This window comes from Saccopteryx bilineata, chromosome 3 (genome assembly GCF_036850765.1).
Source record: "Saccopteryx bilineata isolate mSacBil1 chromosome 3, mSacBil1_pri_phased_curated, whole genome shotgun sequence".
Taxonomy (NCBI): Eukaryota; Metazoa; Chordata; class Mammalia; order Chiroptera; family Emballonuridae; genus Saccopteryx; species Saccopteryx bilineata.
The window spans coordinates 262,133,884-262,152,799 of NC_089492.1; the positions used below are offsets into that span (position 1 = coordinate 262,133,884).

The following is an 18,916-nucleotide window of genomic DNA, read 5'->3' on the forward strand; positions in this document are numbered from 1 at the left end:
GATTTAGCAAGTTGGTTTCCAGGATTAAGTGAGGACCCCAACAAAGTGAATGAATGTAAAGCCTCCACACTGGGCCTGATATAGATAAATGTTTAGTAAATACTAACCTGTTATCATACCTCCAGACTCATTCTCCCGACCCAGGGCCCCTTTGGCTCAGTGCTCCCTCTCACGATCTGAGTTCTGGCACAGAAGGGCTCTCAGTGGGTGATGAAGGACAAAGACAGAAAAAGGCAGCTCGGTTTTCCAGCTTTTATGAAAATTAATAACATTAATAGCTCATACATATACATACACACACATTGCTATGTACACAGTCATTAAGTTATTAATTAGTCTCCGTATAAAATGTTTCTCTACATTAGTGTCCTGGGCTAAGCCCAATCAGTCCTCGACATATTCACAGTAGTAGCCCCAGGGCTCGGCCCCAGGGGCAGGGAGAGGGGAGGCAGGCGGCTATAGGAATAACCTGCCCCATGGTGAGCATAGTAGGTGTCCTGGGCCTCATACTCTCAAGTCTTTGGGTTTCTTCCTGGCACCTGGAGGCCAGCTGGTGCGTGAGCAGGCAGAAAGGCCCAGATTCCTGGTGTGGCCTGGTGACTCAGGCCTTGTGCTTGGTGACTTCAGGCAACACAGTAGGTCCTAGAGGATGCTGGCTAGTTCTGTAGAGTCTGTGTCAGAGCAGCCCGAGCTGCTGGCCTCTTCCCTGCAATAACCAGAAGAGATGGGTTAGTAGAACCATTCTTACCCCTCTCCTGTCCCCTTCCTGATTCGTTCCTCCCATAATCTTGGCCCTGCAGTTTTAGCCAGCTGTCGGGCAAGGCTAAAAGAAGCCTCTTCAGCCCAGAAGAGGGCTGTTCACTGTTCTTGCTACCCAAGAAACATTACAGACCCAAAGACAGTGCTCTGGCCTAGACCAGCGGATAGGCTGGCATGACTCCCTGCCCCTTTCCCCCTGGTCTCCTGAACGGCAGGGAGGGCTCAGGCCACACCTGAGGTCCTGCATGCCAGAAGCACCATCAAGAGTGCAGGGCATGGAGTCAGAACACCAGGCCTCAAACCTGGCTCTACCCTCTCTATCAGTTGGGCTGGTCACTCTTCCTGGGTAAGCCTCAGTTTCTTCACCTACAGAATGGGAAGCCTAGGATTTGACACCTAGGTTTGTTGGAAGACTACAGATGATGAAGAATGCACATTCTCTAAAACAAACTCGTTCAGGGCAGGGATTTTGTTTGTTTCAGTCACTGGAGCAGTGGCTGCCACATAGTAGGCATCCAATAAGCATTTCTTTTTTGTTGTTGTTGTTGTTTTTTGTTTTTTTTTTAAGCTGGAAATGGGGAGAGACAGTCAGACAGACTCCCGCATGCGCCCGACCAGGATCCACCCGGCACGCTCTGCCCACCAGGGGGCAATGTTCTGCCCCTCCGGGGCGTCGCTCCGCTGCAACCAGAGTCACTCTAGCACCTGAGGCAGAGGCCAAGGAGCCATACCCAGCGCCTGGGCCATCTTTGCTCCAATGGAGCCTCGGCTGCGGGAGGGGAAGAGAGAGAGAGAGGAAGGAGAGGGGGAAGGGTGGAGAAGCAGATGGGCGCCCCTCCTGTGTGCCCTGGCTGGGAATCGAACCCAGGAGTTCTGCACGCCAGGCCGACGCTCTACCACTGAGTCAACCGGCCAGGGCCTCAATAAGCATTTCTTGAACAAATAAATATAAAACCACTTAACACACAACTATGTGTTCAAGAAAAATCAGCTGCCACTATCATAAATTGGCAGAAGGAAGGGTGGAGGAGGAGCTGTCAAGGGAAGGTGTGCGGGAAGAAGTCTGGACATGGGCACAGAAGGCACGAGCTGAGGACTCGGACTGGATGATGCCCCTCTTGCACCTCCCTGTGCCCTCCTGCTCTCACCTCAGAGCCTGCAGGGCCTTCTTGTTCTGTCGCCGCCTCTCCTCGTCAATGGGGTACAGCTTGAAGAGCAGTAGGCCTAGCAGGATGAGGACTATGGGAGCCATCGTCACCAGCATCTTCAATGTAAACCTGACACGTGCCGGCTGGGAGCAGCCACGGGTCCGGTACCCAGCAAAGCTGTGGGCCCCAATGGGAAGGCGAGCAGTGAGAATGGGGCCCCAGGGGTCTGAACCTGTCTAGCATTGCCCCAGGCCCCCAACCCACTCACTCAAGACTGAGGGTAGAGATGCCCAGTGAGATTCCGGAGGCAAACTTGGTGAAGAAGACGTAGAAGGAGAAGAAGATGGGCTCGGTTCCGTGGGAGTGGGGGTGCTTCAAGTGGAAGTTGTCAATGACATCGGGCAGCATGGACCTGGCAGAGTGGTGGCAGCCATGAGGACCCACCTACCTAGCAACCCCAGATCCCTACTAGCCCATCTGTGTCAATGAGAAGAGGCGGCCCTCTGAGAGTCTACAGCCCCATGGACACAGCTCAGTGAGGAGATGGCAACTTCACATGCTTAAGAAGGCCAGTTTCTCCACAGTGAAGTAGTCCCACTCTAGGTGCTCCGCTGGGCAAGTAGCATGCAGACCACACTTAAGCCCCAATTTCCCACCCTGATTAGATGTTCTGGCACAGTTCACAACTTGTATAATGGTGCAGGAAGACCTGCCCCACACCCCCAACCTGGACCCTCAGATTTCTCCCAAAGGAGCTTCAGAAGTGAGGGGTGAGGGACTGGGAAACATCCAGGTGGGCCTGTATACTCACCAGGGTAGTAAGAATGCAGCTGCTACACTGATGCCGGCTGCCACAGCTACCACATATGTGACAATCAGGTTGCTCTCCATGACGGCTACCAGGATGAGAAATGGCACTGCTGACTAGGGAAGGGAGCGCAGGAAGATGAGTCATCTGGGAGACTCCCGCCAGCAATCCAAAACCCAGGCACTACCCTGTCAGTCCCACTCACTGAGATCCCAACGTAGACAGCCGTCTTCTTGCCAAAGCGGGTTAGAAACCACTGCCAGAAGGGAATGGTGAATGTGGCCGAGAGCTATAGATGGAAAAGGGGTGAGGGAAGTGGGTTAGAGCCATGGAACCCCTCCAGCAATCAAGACCAAAACGGTGCTCCCAGCCCTGCCTGTGAGCAGCCACAGGACATCACCTGGGCAGTAAGGAAGTTGACAGACACTTCTAATGGCTCCCAAGGGGAGCCGAGAGTAGGTTCCAATCTCATCTTCTGCCTTCTCTGAGCATAAACAACTTGCTATCTTCTCTACTTGAACATTTCACTCTAAACTTTTTACCTCCCCTGTCCAGTGTTACTGAGATATAATTGGGTGCAATGTAATGATTTGATACATGCACCCAAATATTTTCACAGTCCTACCTAAGCAATTGTAGGTCAGATCCAACGAAATTATTTTGAGAACCCTCCCTCATCCCTTCATGACCTTGGGTCAGTCTGGGAAATAACCTCTGACTCTCCAAAGATCTATCTCACGGTCTATGCCACTTCAGCCCAGGCTGCCTACCCACCCTCAGGGCCCCACACATACCATAATGGCCAGGAGGAGGTTCTGGAATTCATTGCGGAAGCCCAAGGTGTAGGTGCAAAACAAGGCGAAGTTCCCCTCCACCAGCTGGGAGACAGGGCAAGAGAGAGGGGAGGAAACCCAGGAAATAAGTTATATTGCGACTGAGCCTCCCCAAGACATTGCCTATGCTCCAAGGATTGCTGCTTACCCAACCCCCAACTCCACCTGTTTCTCAGGCTTGTTATATCCTGAGTCCCTTGCCCCCCCCCCAATCCCCTCCCCAGGGTGGACACACCAGGCTCCCACTCACCATGAAAGCCAGGGAGGTGAAGAGGAAGCCGGCAATAAGCTTGACATACGGACCATGACTCATGACCAGCCGGAGGCCCCGAAAGAAGGATAGTGGCTCAGCCTGCTGAGTCTCATAGGGTTCTGGGGACCAGAGGGGACAGTAAAGAAGGAGCAGAGGCCTTTCCCAAAGCCTGCGACCTAAGCATCCTGTGCTGAGACCTGCACCCAACCCTCCCACGGGGCTTCTCACCTCTCTGCTCTCTCACACCTAGGACCAGGATGACAGCACAGATGACATAGATGGAGGCAATGACCCCTGCTGCCAGCAGGTATGCATTTTGCTATAAATAGAGATAAAGGTAACAGAGAGACAGTCAGTCTGGTCTCATCCCAATTCAACATTTCTACTCAATGACCTTGAATGAGTGCCTTCTACTCCGGGCCCTCACTGTCTCCATCTGTGAAATGGGAGAATCATCCTAGGCCTCCTGCTATTTCCCAAGGATAGGCAAAATCCAGCAGAACAAAACGTTAAGAGGCCCACCTACAGCAGCTGAGAATCCACAGTTCAAATCCCCCCAAATCTAGTTTCTGCAACTCACTAGCTCTATTACCCTGGGCAAATTATTTAGTCTCTTTTTTTTTTTATAAATAAATTTGTATTAATTTTAATGGGGTGACATCAATAAATCAGGGTACATATATTCAAATAAAATATGTCCAGGTTATCTTGTCATTCAATTATGTTGCATACCCATCACCCAAAGTCAGATTGTCCTCCGTCACCTTCTATCTAGTTTTCTTGGTGCCCCCCCCCCCCCCGCGTCTTTCAGTTTCTTTACCTACAAAGTAGTCATAGTAACAGTTTGTATATCCAATGCCCAACATTTAGCAAACACGGACAGGGGCCTCACCGTTTTTCTGAGTGAGGTAGTACTGTATGTGCGATTGGCACCTTCCGAGGCCACTGCCGAACCACTGGGGTCCTGAAGACAAGGCGTGTCTGCTTGGCCTACGATTTGCCCTTGGATCGCTGTGCCCAGCACTGTGCCCAATACCTCCACAGTCATCCCTAAGCAGTGAAAAGAAGGCCCATTGGAGGAGACCCATGGCGTATCCCCAGGGAGAAAGGTCAGCTGAATAGAAGCCCAGTTCTAGCCCCAGATGATGGTAACAGCTCCAAGTAGTGTGGCTTTAGGGTAGCAGGGCAGATAGCACCTTGGCCTAAACTCATGACGTTGTTCTGTGTGATCTCTGGCTAGTCCCTGCATCTCTGGTCTCACCAGAGCCATAAGGGAATTGAGTTATTTTAAAGATCATTTTATACCCACTCCTAGCAAGGGAAAAAATATGGCAGGAGGGTCAAGGAGCGGGGGACCCAGGATTGCTGGTGGGTGGATTGGTGGGCCAGGGAAGGACTTACGGTAGGCAGTGGCTGAATCCCGTTCACTCTGTTCTGTGCTGATGAACATGGTGAGCGCTGAGTAGGGAACATGGAAACACTGGCAAGGAAGATAGGCCCTTAGCCAGTCAGACGATGGGCAGACATATGTGGCTTCAGGCACCAACCCTGGGGGCCCCAGGGATACCCTCACCCCTGCCCTGATACCCATGGGAGGTGCCCACACTCACCGTGACCAGAGTCTGAAAGAGGCAGTAGAAAAGCAGGTACCATAAAAATAAATAAGCATGGCTCTCTGGGAAGTCAGGCACAAACCAGATGAGGAAGTAGGCAATGATGGCCAGCGGCGTGGAGAAGATGATCCTGAGGGAGGGGAGGATATGTATTGTACATATATATTATATGTATTATCTAGCCTTAAAAAGGAATGAAATTCTGACACATGCTACAACACAGATGAACCTTGAAGACATTACGCTAAGTTATGATCCTATTTATATGATGTAACTAGAGAAGCCAAATTCATAGAGACAAAAAATCAGAACAGTGCCCTAGCCGGGCAGCTCAGTTGCTTGAAGTATCATCCTGATACACCAAGGTTGTGGGTTAGATCCCTGGTCAAGGTACATGCAGAAGTCAACTGATGAGTTCATTAATTAGTGGACAAGGGGAACAACAGATCAATGTTTCCTCTCTCTCTAAAATCAATTAAAAAAGAAAAAGTAGCTCTGGCCAGGTGGTTCAGTGGATAGAGCGTCATCCTGGCTCACCAATGTTGTGGGTTCAATCGCTACTCAGGGCACATACAAAAAGCAACAAATGAGTGCATAACTAAATGAAAAAATTAAGTGGAACGAGTTGATGCCTCTCTCTCCAATCAGTGGGGGGGGGGGGGAAAGTAGTATGGTGGTTTCCATGGGCTGGGGAAATGGAGGACTAGGGAGTTACTGATTAATATTATAGTTTCTGTTTGGAAAGCTAAAAAAGTTCTGGAGATGGATGGTGGTAATAATTAACAGAACAATAAGAATATACGTACTTAATGCCACTGAATTACAAACTTAAGCAAAATGGTTAATTTTGTTATATATATTTTACCACAAAAAAAAGTCATATAAACACAAGGTGATTAATTACTATGGTTAAAGAAATAAACAAGCTAAATGGAAATTAGGAGTCTGAGGATGCAATTCACAACCGAGTAGACAGAATAGCCTTCTCTGAAAAGTGACATCTGAGCCAAGACTTGAATGAGAGGAGGAAGTTAGCCTTGCAGATGTCTAGGCAAGAGTGTGCAGGGCAAGGGAAAGAGTTAGTGCAAACATCCTCAGGAGGGAGTGGGGTGAGCGTGGAGATGCAAATAGGAGATGAGGTTGGAGAGGAAATGGGACACCAGGTCACGTAGGGCTTTACAGGTCAGTGTAAAGACTGTGGTTCTATTTCTTCCCTAGGGTTCAAATAGTTTTTTTGTTTGTTTGTTTATTTGTTTTTACAGAGACAGAGAGAGAGAGAGGGAGGGATAGACAGAGACAGATAGACAGGAACAGAGAGGTGAGAAGCATCAATCATTAGTTTTTCGTTGTGCATTGCGACACCTTAGTTGTTCATTGATTGCTTTCTCATATGTGCCTTGACTGCGGGCCTTCAGCAAACCGAGTAACCCTTGCTTGAGCCAGCGACCTTGGGCTCAAGCTGGTGAGCTTTTGCTCAAATCAGATGAGCCCGTGCTCAAGCTGGTGACCTTGGGGTCTCCAACCTGGGTCCTTGGCATCATAGTCCGATGCTCTATCCACTGTGCCACCGCCTGGTCAGGCTCAAATAGTTTTGAGACTTAAATAAGTTGGTATTAAAATGTAAAACAGTGTTTGGGAGCCCTGCCCAGTTCGCTCAGTTGGTTAGTGTTGTCCTGATATGCCAAGGTTGCAGGTTCGATTTCCAGTGAGGGTACATACAAGAATCAACCAATGAATGCATAAATAGGTAGAACAACAAATTAATGTTTCTCTCTCTCCTCTCTAAAATTACTTTTTTAAAAAATAAAATGTAAAACAGTAAGTATTTACTGATATCATCACACAAGAAAAGCTGGGGGGCGGGGGTGAGTCCAGGCCCACAGCCAGGGAGCTATGGAGAGCCCTGGGCTGGGAGTCAGACCCCACGTTCACCCCTCCTGCATCTCAGCCTTCCCATGCGACCCTGCTGATACCCTGCCTCTCAGAGGGTGGCTTGAGAACTCCAGGGAAACTATCTGTCAAAGTCTTCCTGGTCTGAAAGGGAGGTTTAAATGGTAGCTGAGGGTGATCTGGTCTAAAGCCTGGGAGGATAGTGGGTCACAGGGCTCACCAACCCAGAAAGGCCCAGCCTCTTCTCATACTGACAGAAGGGGTCTGGTCTTAGACCTGAAGAAGGGCCCAGGTGCTAACTGTGGAATGGACTGGGAGGAGGTCACATACCCTACAAGGCTGCCCTTCAGCCCACAGTGGTACTACTCAAGAGTTACCACCCAGACGGGTGAGGACATGTACTAAATCAGAAACCAGCCTGCAGGGCCTCATCAACTTCACCAAGCAGGCTGCCACACCTGCCTCCCCTGTTCTCCCGCCCTGCCCGCCTTCAGCCTCTCAAATCCACGTGTCTCCTCAGAGAACAAGGGCGTCAGCATTGAGCAAACACTCCATCCTCTCGTAGGCAGCTGAGCAGCTGAGGAAGAACTGAATGTGACTGGGAGTAACCCTGTCTGCTGCCGCACTGGGCATTGGGCTGGCCAGAGTGGCTGCCTCTCATTGGCTGGGCCTCATGAGGAGATGTGGCAGCAGAGCCCCGCCTCCCACCAGCTGCCAGGAAGGCGGGCACAGGGCCTAGCTGTGGCTCTAGCCAGTAAGTAGCTCTGAGCAGCCTACCCAGGTAAGGCAGGCTGCCTGCCCCCTGGTTCTGAGGTCTGGATCAAAGGGCTTTAGCCAGAGGCTGGCAGGACTGCAGTGAGAGGGGGGCTCGTGGGAAAGGAAATTGTGGGGAGAGGCGGGCTGTGGGAAGAGCTTTGAAGGCTGAAGGCCGGAGACCAGGTATGGGCGCCCCTTGGGCAGGAAGGCGCCCACTTGAGCATGGATGGGCTAGAGATGAAAGGAAATGTCCCCCCCCACCACCACCAAGCAGGATGTCCTGAAGGGGACCAAAGCTCCAGCCTTTCAGCCTGTCCTATGTGTCTCCCTTTGCTATCTGATCTGTTAACACCACCACTCCCTACCTTGCTAGACAGCTGAGTACTGTAGGTTTTGTACCAAGGGGTCAGGGGTTATGGGTCTGATATCCCATGCTTGGTATTGCCTTTCAGTCTTGTTCCACTAGGAGCCATTCTGAAGGAGTGCCAAAGTGTATATTACTTAATATGTGCCAGGCACTGTTCTAAGTACTTTACATATTTTAAAAAAGCACATATACACTCATTTAATTCTTACCACAACCCTAAGAGACAGGCATATTATCCCTATTTATAGATGAAGAAACTTGAGACTCAGATGTTAAGTGACTTGTCCAAGATTGCACAGCTTTAAGTAAGTGGTAAAGCTGGTATTCAAAATGAAGCAGGCTGGCACCAGGTAACCTCTCCACTACTAGGCAGTACTACCTCTCCCACTAGGGAAAGTGACTGAGTGGGAAAAGTTAGAATTCCAGCTTCGTTGAAAGGAATGGATCTTGGAAAGCAATAGGATTCGGGTGGGGGAAAGTTGCTCAATCTAACAATTTGACCATCCTGGAATGAACTGGCAGGGCATCCTAGGGCTCATGCCTGGGGTAGCTTACCTCAGCTAGAATTTCAACATGGCTTTTTGCGTCATTCCTTCTCTTTGCCCTCAGTATGTGACAAAGCACATGGAAAAATGAAGAATGGTAACATGCCAGAAGCCCTGCCTTCTGCCACCTTAAAGGAGACTTTTTCTACTCACCAAGGCATGAGGCGGCCCAGACGGGTCCAGGAGGATTTGCTAATGCAGAAGCCTACCAGGGGGTCTGTGAAGGCATCCCAAGCTCGGCCCACAAATAAGATGATGGAGGCAGAGAATGGGTCCACCTGGAATGGGGAACAGGTAAAAGATGACCTCTTTAGCCTTGTACCTACCTCAACCCTCGCTGGTTGGCAAGAGCAGGGCTCCTTCCCCAACTCAGCCAGGTCCCTGGCAGCCTGTGCTGCTTCTACCCACACCTTAAGCATCTTCACTTGCCTTGTAAATAATGACAATAACAATTCTCTGAGCAGTAGCACTGTGTCCCTCCTTGGAAACTTTCCCAGATCTGTCTCCTTCTGGCCTCCCCCTCACTGCCCTTGAAAACACTCCCATCAATTAGAATGAATCCAGAATCATTTCCTTGTCTCCATTTTACAGCCATGAGCCCCCAAGCACCTGACACCAGAGTTAGCATTTGCTGGTTGACCACAGTTTGCCTCAATTTCCCCATCTGTATAATGGGAGTTATGATCCCTATTTTACAGTTCAAACTTTATCTTAGATGTGGAAAAAGGAACCTATAGATGCTTTTAAAAAGTGGCCTGGGCCTGACTAGGCAGTGGCAAAGTGGATAGAATGTTGGCTTAGGACGCTGAGGACCCAGGTTCAAAACCCCGAGGTTGCTGGCTGGAGAACTGGATCATAGATATGACCTCATGGTCATTGGCTTGAGCAAGGGGTCACTGGCTTGGCCGAAGCCCCTGGGTCACAGCATGTATGAGAAAGTTATCAATGAACAACTAAGGGGCCGCAACTATGATGCTTCTCATCTCTTTCCCCTTCTTTCTGTCTGTCTGTCTCTTTCTCTTAAAAAAAAAAAGTAGCCTGGTCATCCTAGATCAGTAGCTCAGTTGAGTAGTGTCATCCCAATATACCAAGGTTGCAGGTTCAATACTATCAAGGTACATACAAAAACCAACCAATATGTGCATTAAATAAGTGAAACAACAAATTGATGTTTCTCTTTCTCTCTCAATCTCCCTTCTTCTCTCTAAAAATCAATCAATTAAAAAAAAATTTAAGCTTAGATTCCTAGGCTATATTCCCAAAGAATCCCAATTTAAGAAGATGGCAAAGATGGGGTGCCAGGGATGGTTTATTATTATTATTATTATTGATTGTAGAGAGGGGGAGGGGGGAAAGAGAAACATCAATTTGTTGTTCCACTTATTTATGCATTCATTGGTTGATTCTTTTTTTTTTTTTTTTTTTTTTTCTGAAGCTGGAAACAGGGAGAGACAGTCAGACAGACTCCCACATGCGCCCAACTGGGATCCACCTGGCACGCCCACCATGGGGCGACGCTCTGCCCACCAGGGGGCGATGCTCTGCCCATCCTGGGCATCGCCATGTTGCGACCAGAGCCACTCTAGCGCCTGAGGCAGAGGCCACAGAGCCATCCCCAGCGCCCGGGCCATCTTTGCTCCAGTGGAGCCTTGGCTGCGGGAGGGGAAGAGAGAGACAGAGAGGAAAGCGCGGCGGAGGGGTGGAGAAGCAAATGGGCGCTTCTCCTGTGTGCCCTGGCCGGGAATCGAACCCGGGTCCTCCGCACGCTAGGCCGACGCTCTACCACTGAGCCAACCGGCCAGGGCTCATTGGTTGATTCCTGTATGTGCTCTGACCCAGGATCGAACCTGCAGTCTTGGTGTACTGGGATAATGTTCTAACCAACTTAGCTACTCAGCTACCCACCAGGAATCTGATTTTTTTCTTTTAAAGGCATTCTTTCTCCTAGGAGCATGCCTGCACCTTTCCTTTCCCCCTCTCCTTCCCCACAGGTGTGCATCTCCTAAATTCTAAGGGTCCCCAGGAGACTTGCAACCAAGGAAGCAATGGGCAGAGGCAGCTTGCCCCAGGCTAACCCCCTGAACCTGTCCCCAAGGCCCCTTTTCTCTGACTTCCCAGTGTAGACGCCTTTCTTTCCCATAAGGTTTCTAGAGAGCAAAGGCAGCCCCGCCTAGGCTCTCTCTCTCCTGTTGCTTTTTCTATTCCAGGCCCTTCCTTGTTTCACTATTCCCAACTATAATAAACTTACTCTCAAAAGAAAAAAAAGTGGCCTGTCACCACCCATTTAAGCTATTCTTTTCACACAAACCTTCTATACCTGAACAGACAGCTTTTCTGGACTCTTCCTCATCCATCAAGGCCCTACTGTTGTTATTGCTCCAGGAGGCTGGGAAACTGGTAGCATCTCCCACATGGCAATCTCCCTAATCTGACTTTTCCAACTTTGACACTTACTACAATACAGTATAACACTTTTGCTGCAGGTTCCACTTAGCACCCAACCCATGGAAGTTGCTTGAAAACTAGCTGCAGAACGATGTTATTTGGCCCTTCTGGGGCTCAGTGTTCCTGACTTGTAAATGGATACAACTAAGATACCCTGCTTGCAGAGTCAGATACTGCATAGAAAAGATGGCCAGTGTGGTAGCTCTGAGAGCCGTGGTTGTTCAGCTTCCCACTCTCCCCTCCAGACTAGGTGAATTCTCAGGATGCCAGGCTTCTGGCCAAGGCTTCTCAAAGCACAGAAGAATCCTGCTTCACCCTAAGTACCCCTCCCAGTCAAAGACCCTATGTACTGCAGCACCCTAACTCACCCCAGCATTGAGCCCCCCCACAGACATGCCTCTGCTCTTCAGGTAAAAATGAGATGGACCTCATCCACATGCCTGGCAATATCCACCTACCCCAGAGCCAAGCCAGCTGACTGCTTGCTGTCCAGCTGGGGACATGGTGTGCCAGTCTCTTCTAAGAACAGCGTCACCAGCGGGCTCCATTCTCCCTCACACCACTGCCTACCCCTCCAGGCTCTGTTGCTCTTGCCAGACAAGGAGGAGTTGTCTGACCTTGCCAGCTAACACTCCTGGGGAAGATAGACTCGCCTTCTGGATACTTTACAAAGCCTTCTATTTCTCATCCACTGTGACTCTGACAGGCAGCAAAGTAGGGATTCCCAATCCCATTTCACAGAAGGAGAAAACTTCAAGATGCTGCAGGAGCCCTGGCAGGTTCAGTCCACTCACCTGAGCCACATCCAACAGGTAGATCTGCAGGAAGAATCCCAGGGCACAGCCTGTCACCTGGTAGGGGGCCCCCCCAACTGCATAGCAAAGCTTGTTACAGATGGACAACTGTTGTTTTTTCTTTGGTTCCTTCTGGAAAGGAGAGAAAAAGATAATAAGAGACCTAAGATCCTTGCCTCCATCCTAGAAGGTTCCAGAGGCAGGACCAATTCTGCCAAGAGGAACAAGTCTGCCTTGCTCTATTCCTACCCAGCTTGATAGCACATACAATAAAACAAAGGGATTCTCTATTCTTAGGAACCTGGGGAAAGTGAATTCATACTGAGGAAATTTCCCCTAAGCCACTCTACTTTACCCACCCCACCCCCAGATTCTTATCAGCCCACTATCCCTAAAAAAAAAAAAAAAAAACCTAAGACCTCAGCCATGCTCCTTTTCCAGGCTGGAAGGGGACATGCTCCAGCAGGAGGACCTGTCTCCACCCAGCACCAACTGCCATAACCTGAAAATCCTCCTGCTGCCAAGAGCTGCCTAAGCCTAACCCTAGGTCCTGCCCTGGTCCAGGGGCCAGGACCCACCTGCCTACTCGGTGAGGGTTCTAGAGAACTGTAGCGGCCCAGCGCAGTTGGCTGCAGGCACAGCTGTTCCTTCCATCTGTCCCAGAGCATCCCTGGCCCCTGTGGGCAGCCAGAGCCTCAGGCAAACCCAGGAGCTGTCCTACCCTTCCTCAGTTCCTAGGGGACCTTGGAGAGGTGAGGAAAAGCCAGAGTCTCTCTGGGTGGGGCGCCAGGGAGGTTAAGGTTGCCCAGGGAAAAGTAGAGATTACTCATGCATGGCAGCAGCTTAATTGTTCTCCAGGGCTCCATCCAAGGATCAGTTAATAAAATGAAAAGAAAGCCAATCACCTCCCAGGCAGATCTATATTGCCCAGGATCCTTCCCTGGGGCCACCTGAGTTCATTCCGTACTTCATTAAGTCCGGAGAGCTGGGGATGGTGCTGAAGATCAAGACGCACAAAGCACAGCGTGAGCCCTACATCCGCACTCACACAACGCCTGAAGAATGAATGCGGCGCCTTTAAGAGCCGACTCCTTGTTCTTATGAATGAACTTGAGCGGCCTTCAGAGTTGAGGCGCGAGCGTAGTCATGCGGGGGTGGGGAACAGGGGTGAGAGATGGGGAACCAAGGGGCCTTTCCTAGATTTCTGGGGTCTCTCTGGCTTCTAGAGTGTTTTCTGGCTTCTAAGCCGCGAGTCACATAAGAATGAAAAACAGCTAGGTAGAGCCAGCCAAGTACCATGTGGAGCTACCGACCCGGCGCTCCGCAGAGATGCGGAGGGAGAGTGGAGAAAAGGGAGCACCGGCGTCTACAAAACCACTCCATCACCCCCAGTCCTCAGGGCATCTCCGGGCTCTCTCCAGCCTCTGGTCCCGCCTAGGCCCGGATAGCTCAAGATGTTCCAGAACCAAGGTTATCCTTAGACTCCCCAATCGGCCTGCACCGCCGCCTCCTACCCGCTGCCGTCCAGCTCGGGTGCTGGATTCTCACCTTCACCTGGGCCGGGCGTTCACCAGCTTGGAGGATGCTTGTAGGCAGCAGCCCAGCTGCGGAGACGCTCTCGGAGCCTTCTCCTTTGGCCATGACCCGCGGGCCACGCCGCCTCGTATCGGGACTCCGGGATGCTTCTGCTCTGCCGGCCTTCGCTCCGTCCCAGCTCGGGTAGTAACCACAACCGCTGCCACCGCCGCCACAGCCTCAGTCGCAGCGCTCTAGTAAACCCAGCAGGCAGGCAGTCCAGGCTCACACTATAATGTACTCCCCCGCACACCTCTTAAAGTTGGGTCACGCCCTCTTAGATTCGGCCAATCCCGGAGCCCGGCTGCCCCGCCTCCAGCCAATCCGCTCTTCCGTTGGCTCCCCCACCCCCGCCTGCCCAACCAACCTTTTGAGCCACGTTTTCGAAGCCGGGATCTCGCAAGCCGGGTAAAGACCCGCGTCCCATTTGATACTCACTCACCAGGAAACAGAGGCCCGAGGCTGAACGTGACCTTCCGGTGGTCTCAGACAGTGAGTTTTCCCTGAGTCCAGCCTACAGCCCATGACTTCTGACCCCCAAGCCTAGGAAAGGTAAGGACTTGGAAGCCTTTTTTTATTTTATTTTTCAGAACCCCTTTAAAATCTGGAATCACTTGAGTCTCCCTATCCTCCAAACCTGGAGGATATAGTGTGGGCATTTTCTTACCCTTGCCCCTCTTTTATTCTCCAAAACCGACCATTTCATTTCCTCTTCCTGCCATTTGCTTTTTTGGGGCCCTTAGTCATAGGGGAGAAAGCTGAGGCAACTCAGTGGAATCGCTGCCCCAGCAGACAGAAAGCTCCGAAGTTGTGGAGAATGGGCCACAGCCGCTACTCTTACACATGATAACAACAGCCTTTTATGGAAAGCTTCCTCCACAGTCAACATGATCTCATTCAGCCCTCACAACCACCAAATGAGGGTAGTACTATTATTATCTCCATTTTACAGCTGAAGAAAGGAAGACTCACAGATGTGGCAGAACAGGCCTTGAAGGTTTTGTCTCAGCCCAAAGCTTTCCCTTTTAACAGCTCTGCCCTGTCCCTCTCAGCAAAACTTAGCAGAAGACAGAATGTGTCTACTCAGCAAGAAGCTCTGGGAGATATGAAGTTACAATGGCACTCTGGGTTGAAACAAACAAACAAACAAACAAAAAGTCTGAAAAAAAGAGTACTGAGTAATCTGGTCCTTGAAAGAAGATGGGAGGCCCTGCCGGTTGGCTCAGCGGTAGAGCGTCGGCCTGGCGTGCAGAAGGCCCGGGTTCAATTCCCGGCCAGGGCACACAGGAGAAGCACCCATCTGCTTCTCCACCCCTCCCCCTCTCCTTCCTCTCTGTCTCTCCTCTTCCCCTCCCGCAGCCGAGGCTCCATTGGAGCAAAGATGGCCCGGGTGCTGGGGATGGCTCCTTGGCCTCTGCCCCAGGCGCTAGAGTGGCTCTGGTCGCAAAAGAGCGACGCCCTGGAGGGGCAGAGCATTGCCCCCTGGTGGGCAGAGCGTTGCCCCTGGTGGGCGTGCCGGGTGGATCCCGGTCGGGGCGCATGCGGGAGTCTGTCTGACTGACTCTCCCTGTTTCCAGCTTCAGAAAAATACAAAAAAAAAAAAAAAAGAAGAAGAAAGAAAGAAGATGGGAGGACATTAGTTTAGAACAGAGACCAGACATAGATGCCAGAAAACAGTCCTTTCTGCCACTCCTTTGTCCATTGTGCCAAAGTCACCACAGACAGATGCTTAAGAGGCTGGTGGAGACAGACCACTTGCACTAATTAGTGAAAGGGCTGGTGAGCATATATCCTCAAAGGCCATTCACTCCAGTTCCTGTAGTTGCTCAGCATCAGGCTCCTTTTTCCCCCTTGAAATCTTCTAGAGAAGGTAAGAGGTCTGGCTTTCCCAGAATGGCCACAGCAAGCTTCCTTATGTGTTCTAGTAGATCCCATCTTAGCATTCAGCTGTTGGCCACTGCTGAACAGAAGAGGGTCAAAGTGAAGCAGTTGAATACTGTGAAAAGGGCAGACTGGCCCCCACAGCCCCTTCTGAGCTCTGTGACACTGTTCTCTCTTTTCCCCATTGTGGGCTTGAGTCAGCTGAAGTAGACTCTATGATACCTTCCAGTCCTAAAATCTTCACTCCTTTTATCACATCATACCATAACACAAGTGATTTAGATCCCTTGTCAGACAATGAGTTTTAGCAAGGTAGAAACTACATCTTTTTCGCTGCTGCCATATCCCCACTGTTAACTGAATCACAGTAGGAACTTGATAAACATGTGGTCAATGATGCATGCTCAGTCTTCCTCAGGTACAAGTACAAGAGGGAAAGAGGGGCCCATTCGGAAAACCCCAGGCTCCTCTATTTACTAGCTGTGTGGTTAACCGCCCTGTGTTTAAGGTAGGGATATTAAGAGTGACTACCTGGTAGGATTATTTTGGTATGAAACAAGAAAATGCATGGGAAATGCTTAGCACAAGTGCCTGGGAGCTGAGGCTGGGCTGGTCCCCCTCCTGGCCCAGTTCCAGTCTGTCAGTGTAGCAATGCAAGATTCCAGATATGGCCTGACCAAGCCAACACAATAAGCCTATTATTTCCCCCAGTCTGGACTCGACACATTGTTAACATAGCCTAAGGCTGCTGGGCTTCAGAACCTTTCTCTCCCATGATTAGTTCCCATCAGGTTGTGGTCAACTAAATCATTCAGATCCTTTTCACTGGAGCTGGGGTCAAGTCAGGTCTCTCCCCCTGCCTCTGCTTTGTGTAATGTCTTGGAGCTACAGAAAGACAGTATCATTTTGCTTATTCCAGTCTCTTGAAATTGTTTTGGGTTTTGTTTTGTTTTATGCAAAACTCCATTTTTTTTTTTTTTTTTTTTTGTATTTTTCTGAAGCTGGAAACAGGGAGAGACAGACAGACTCCCGCATGAGCCCGACCAGGATCCACCTGGCAAGCCCACCAGGGGCGACGCTCTGCCCACCAGGGGGCAATGCTCTGCCCCTCCGGGGCCTCGCTCTGTTGCAACCAGAGCCACTCTAGCGCCTGGGGCAGAGGCCAAGGAGCCATCTCCAGTGCCCGGGCCATCTTTGCTCCAATGGAGCCTCAGCTGCGGGAGGGGAAGAGAGAGACAGAGAGGAAGGAGAGGGGGAGGGGTGGAGAAGCAGATGGGCGCTTCTCCTGTGTGCCCTGGCCGGGAATCGAACCCGGGACTTCTGCATGCCAGGCCGACGCTCTACCACTGAACCAACCGGCCAGGGCCTGAAAAACTCCATTTTTTTTTAAATGTTTTTTTTTTGTATTTTTCTGAAGCTGGAAACGGGGAGAGACAGTCAGACAGACTCCCGCATGCGCCCGACCAGGATCCACCCGGCACGCCCACCAGGGGCAATGCTCTGCCCACCAGGGGGCGATGCTCTGCCCCTCCGGGGCGTCGCTCTGCCGCGTCCAGAGCCACTCTAGCGCCTGGGGCTGAGGCCAAGGAGCCATCCCCAGCGCCCGGGCCATCTCTGCTCCAATGGAGCCTTGGCTGCGGGAGGGGAAGAGAGAGACAGAGAGGAAGGAAGGGGTGGGGGTGGAGAAGCAAATGGACGCTTCTCCTATGTGCCCTGGCCGGGAATCGAACCTGGGTCCCCCGCACGCCAGGCCGACGCTCTACCGCTGAGCCAACCAGCCAGGGCTCCATTTTTTTTTTTTAAATGTGTATTGTACTTATTGGAGTGCCACTGTTTAATAAAATTATTTATATATAGGTTTCAGCCCTGGCCGGTTGGCTCAGCAGTAGAGTGTCAGCCCGGCATGTGGAAGTCCCAGGTTCAATTCCTGGCCAAGGCACACAGGAGAAGCACCCATGTGCTTCTCCACCCTTCCCCTCTTCTTCCTCTCTATCTCTCCCTTTCCCTCCCACAGCCAAGGTTCCACTGGAGCAAAGTTGGCTATATAGGTTTCAGGTAGGTACGATGCTAAATCTATATATTGTACTGTATTTTCAGTGAAATTGTTTTGAATGCTGGTTCTGTTGCCCACTGTTTTCTCTCCCTCTCTAAATTTAGATCCAGGCTGCTCCTTGGGACTTCAGCGCCACTATACATACTGTTGGTCAGGACAGAGCCCCATAACACACCACTACAGACACTCCTTCACCATTAACCAAACCAGGACACTACTAATTCAACAGCTCTCTAGCCTGACCTGTGGTGGTGCAGTGGATAAAGCGTCGACCTGGAAATGCTGAGGTCGCCGGTTCGAAACCCGGGGCTTGCCTGGTCAAGGCACATATGGGAGTTGATGCTTCCTGCTCCTCCCTCCTTCTCTCTCTCTCCCTCTCTCTCTCCTTTCTAAAATGAATAAAAAATAAAAAAACAAAAAACAAACTAATTCAACAGCTCCCAATTATTGAGCATCTGCTGTATGCTAGACAAGTGCCGGGCAAGCACCTGTCACTTACATCATCTCATTTGCTCCTCACAAAACCACTAAGAAGGGTAGTTTTTGTTACTCCCACTTTGTAGATGATGAACCTTAGGTGAGATTAAGAGAGTGGAAGCAGAGACTAGTTTTAAAACCCCAGAGTCAGGCATTTTTCTCTGACAATAAGTTTGATTGTTGACTTGTCACTTAGAGATGTTGTCCTGCAGGCATATACAGTCCTGATCATGTGTCTCCATTGGCCCTCTCGGCCACTCTCCTTCCTATCCTCTGACCCCCACACCACCAGGCCTGGAACCCAAGGGGCCTTGCTGAGGCTCTCATCCACAGTGGGCAGAGGGTGACCTTACCAGCCCTATTAACCTCAGGAGTCTGGAGTAGAGACCTGGGCCCATTTTTTATAGAAACATTCCATCTAGGACAACAGTGAGGACAAGTGCTTCTCTCTGAGGAGCAAACAGCTCCCTGCTTTGTGGTGGGAACATCCTCCTAGCCATCCTTGACCCTTTCTGGGTCATTCTCAGTCTCATGGCCTAGGGCAAATGAACTTCAGAGGTTCATTTGTGCTCTCCACCTGTCTGTGCCTTCACAGGGCACCATGCCCAGCCCTGTGGGTTTCTTCTTTCTTTTTTTTTTTTAATTTTATTTATTCATTTTTAGAGAGGAGAAAGAGAGGGAGAGAGAGAGAGAGAGAGAGAGAGAGAGAGAGAGAGAGA

General features: G+C 50.6%; 1 protein-coding gene and 1 long non-coding RNA gene across 2 annotated transcripts; one reads left to right on the top strand and one right to left on the bottom strand.

Annotated features, from left to right (window-relative positions):
• Positions 1-243: 243 nt before the first annotated feature.
• On the bottom strand, positions 244-14,013 carry MFSD2A (MFSD2 lysolipid transporter A, lysophospholipid). The gene is made up of 14 exons (XM_066269537.1): positions 13,760-14,013; positions 12,212-12,343; positions 9,126-9,250; positions 5,412-5,544; positions 5,203-5,281; positions 4,694-4,851; positions 4,030-4,120; positions 3,799-3,920; positions 3,510-3,593; positions 2,921-3,004; positions 2,719-2,831; positions 2,176-2,319; positions 1,908-2,084; positions 244-706 (listed from the first exon to the last, which is right to left on the bottom strand). Exons 1-14 carry the CDS (start codon positions 13,850-13,852, stop codon positions 643-645), a joined length of 1,599 nt encoding a protein of 532 aa, XP_066125634.1. The 5' UTR covers positions 13,853-14,013; the 3' UTR covers positions 244-642.
• A 167-nt stretch (positions 14,014-14,180) lies between these two features.
• LOC136331310 (uncharacterized) lies at positions 14,181-18,080 on the top strand. The gene is made up of 3 exons (XR_010730469.1): positions 14,181-14,338; positions 17,525-17,722; positions 17,825-18,080. It is a non-coding gene; the product is annotated as an uncharacterized lncRNA (long non-coding RNA).
• The last annotated feature ends 836 nt before the right edge of the window (positions 18,081-18,916 follow it).

Bases quoted from the DNA above. Each gene is read 5' to 3' on its own strand.
- MFSD2A (XM_066269537.1), bottom strand. From the start codon at position 13,852: ATGGCCAAAGGAGAAGGCTCCGAGAGCGTCTCCGCAGCTGGGCTGCTG. The intron at 12,344-13,759 runs GTGAGAATCCAG...TCTCCTTTCCAG, and splicing joins AACGCCCGGCCCAGGTGAAG to AAGGAACCAAAGAAAAAACA. The intron at 2,085-2,175 runs GTGAGTGGGTTG...TGGGGCCCACAG, and splicing joins ATCTCTACCCTCAGTCTTGA to CTTTGCTGGGTACCGGACCC.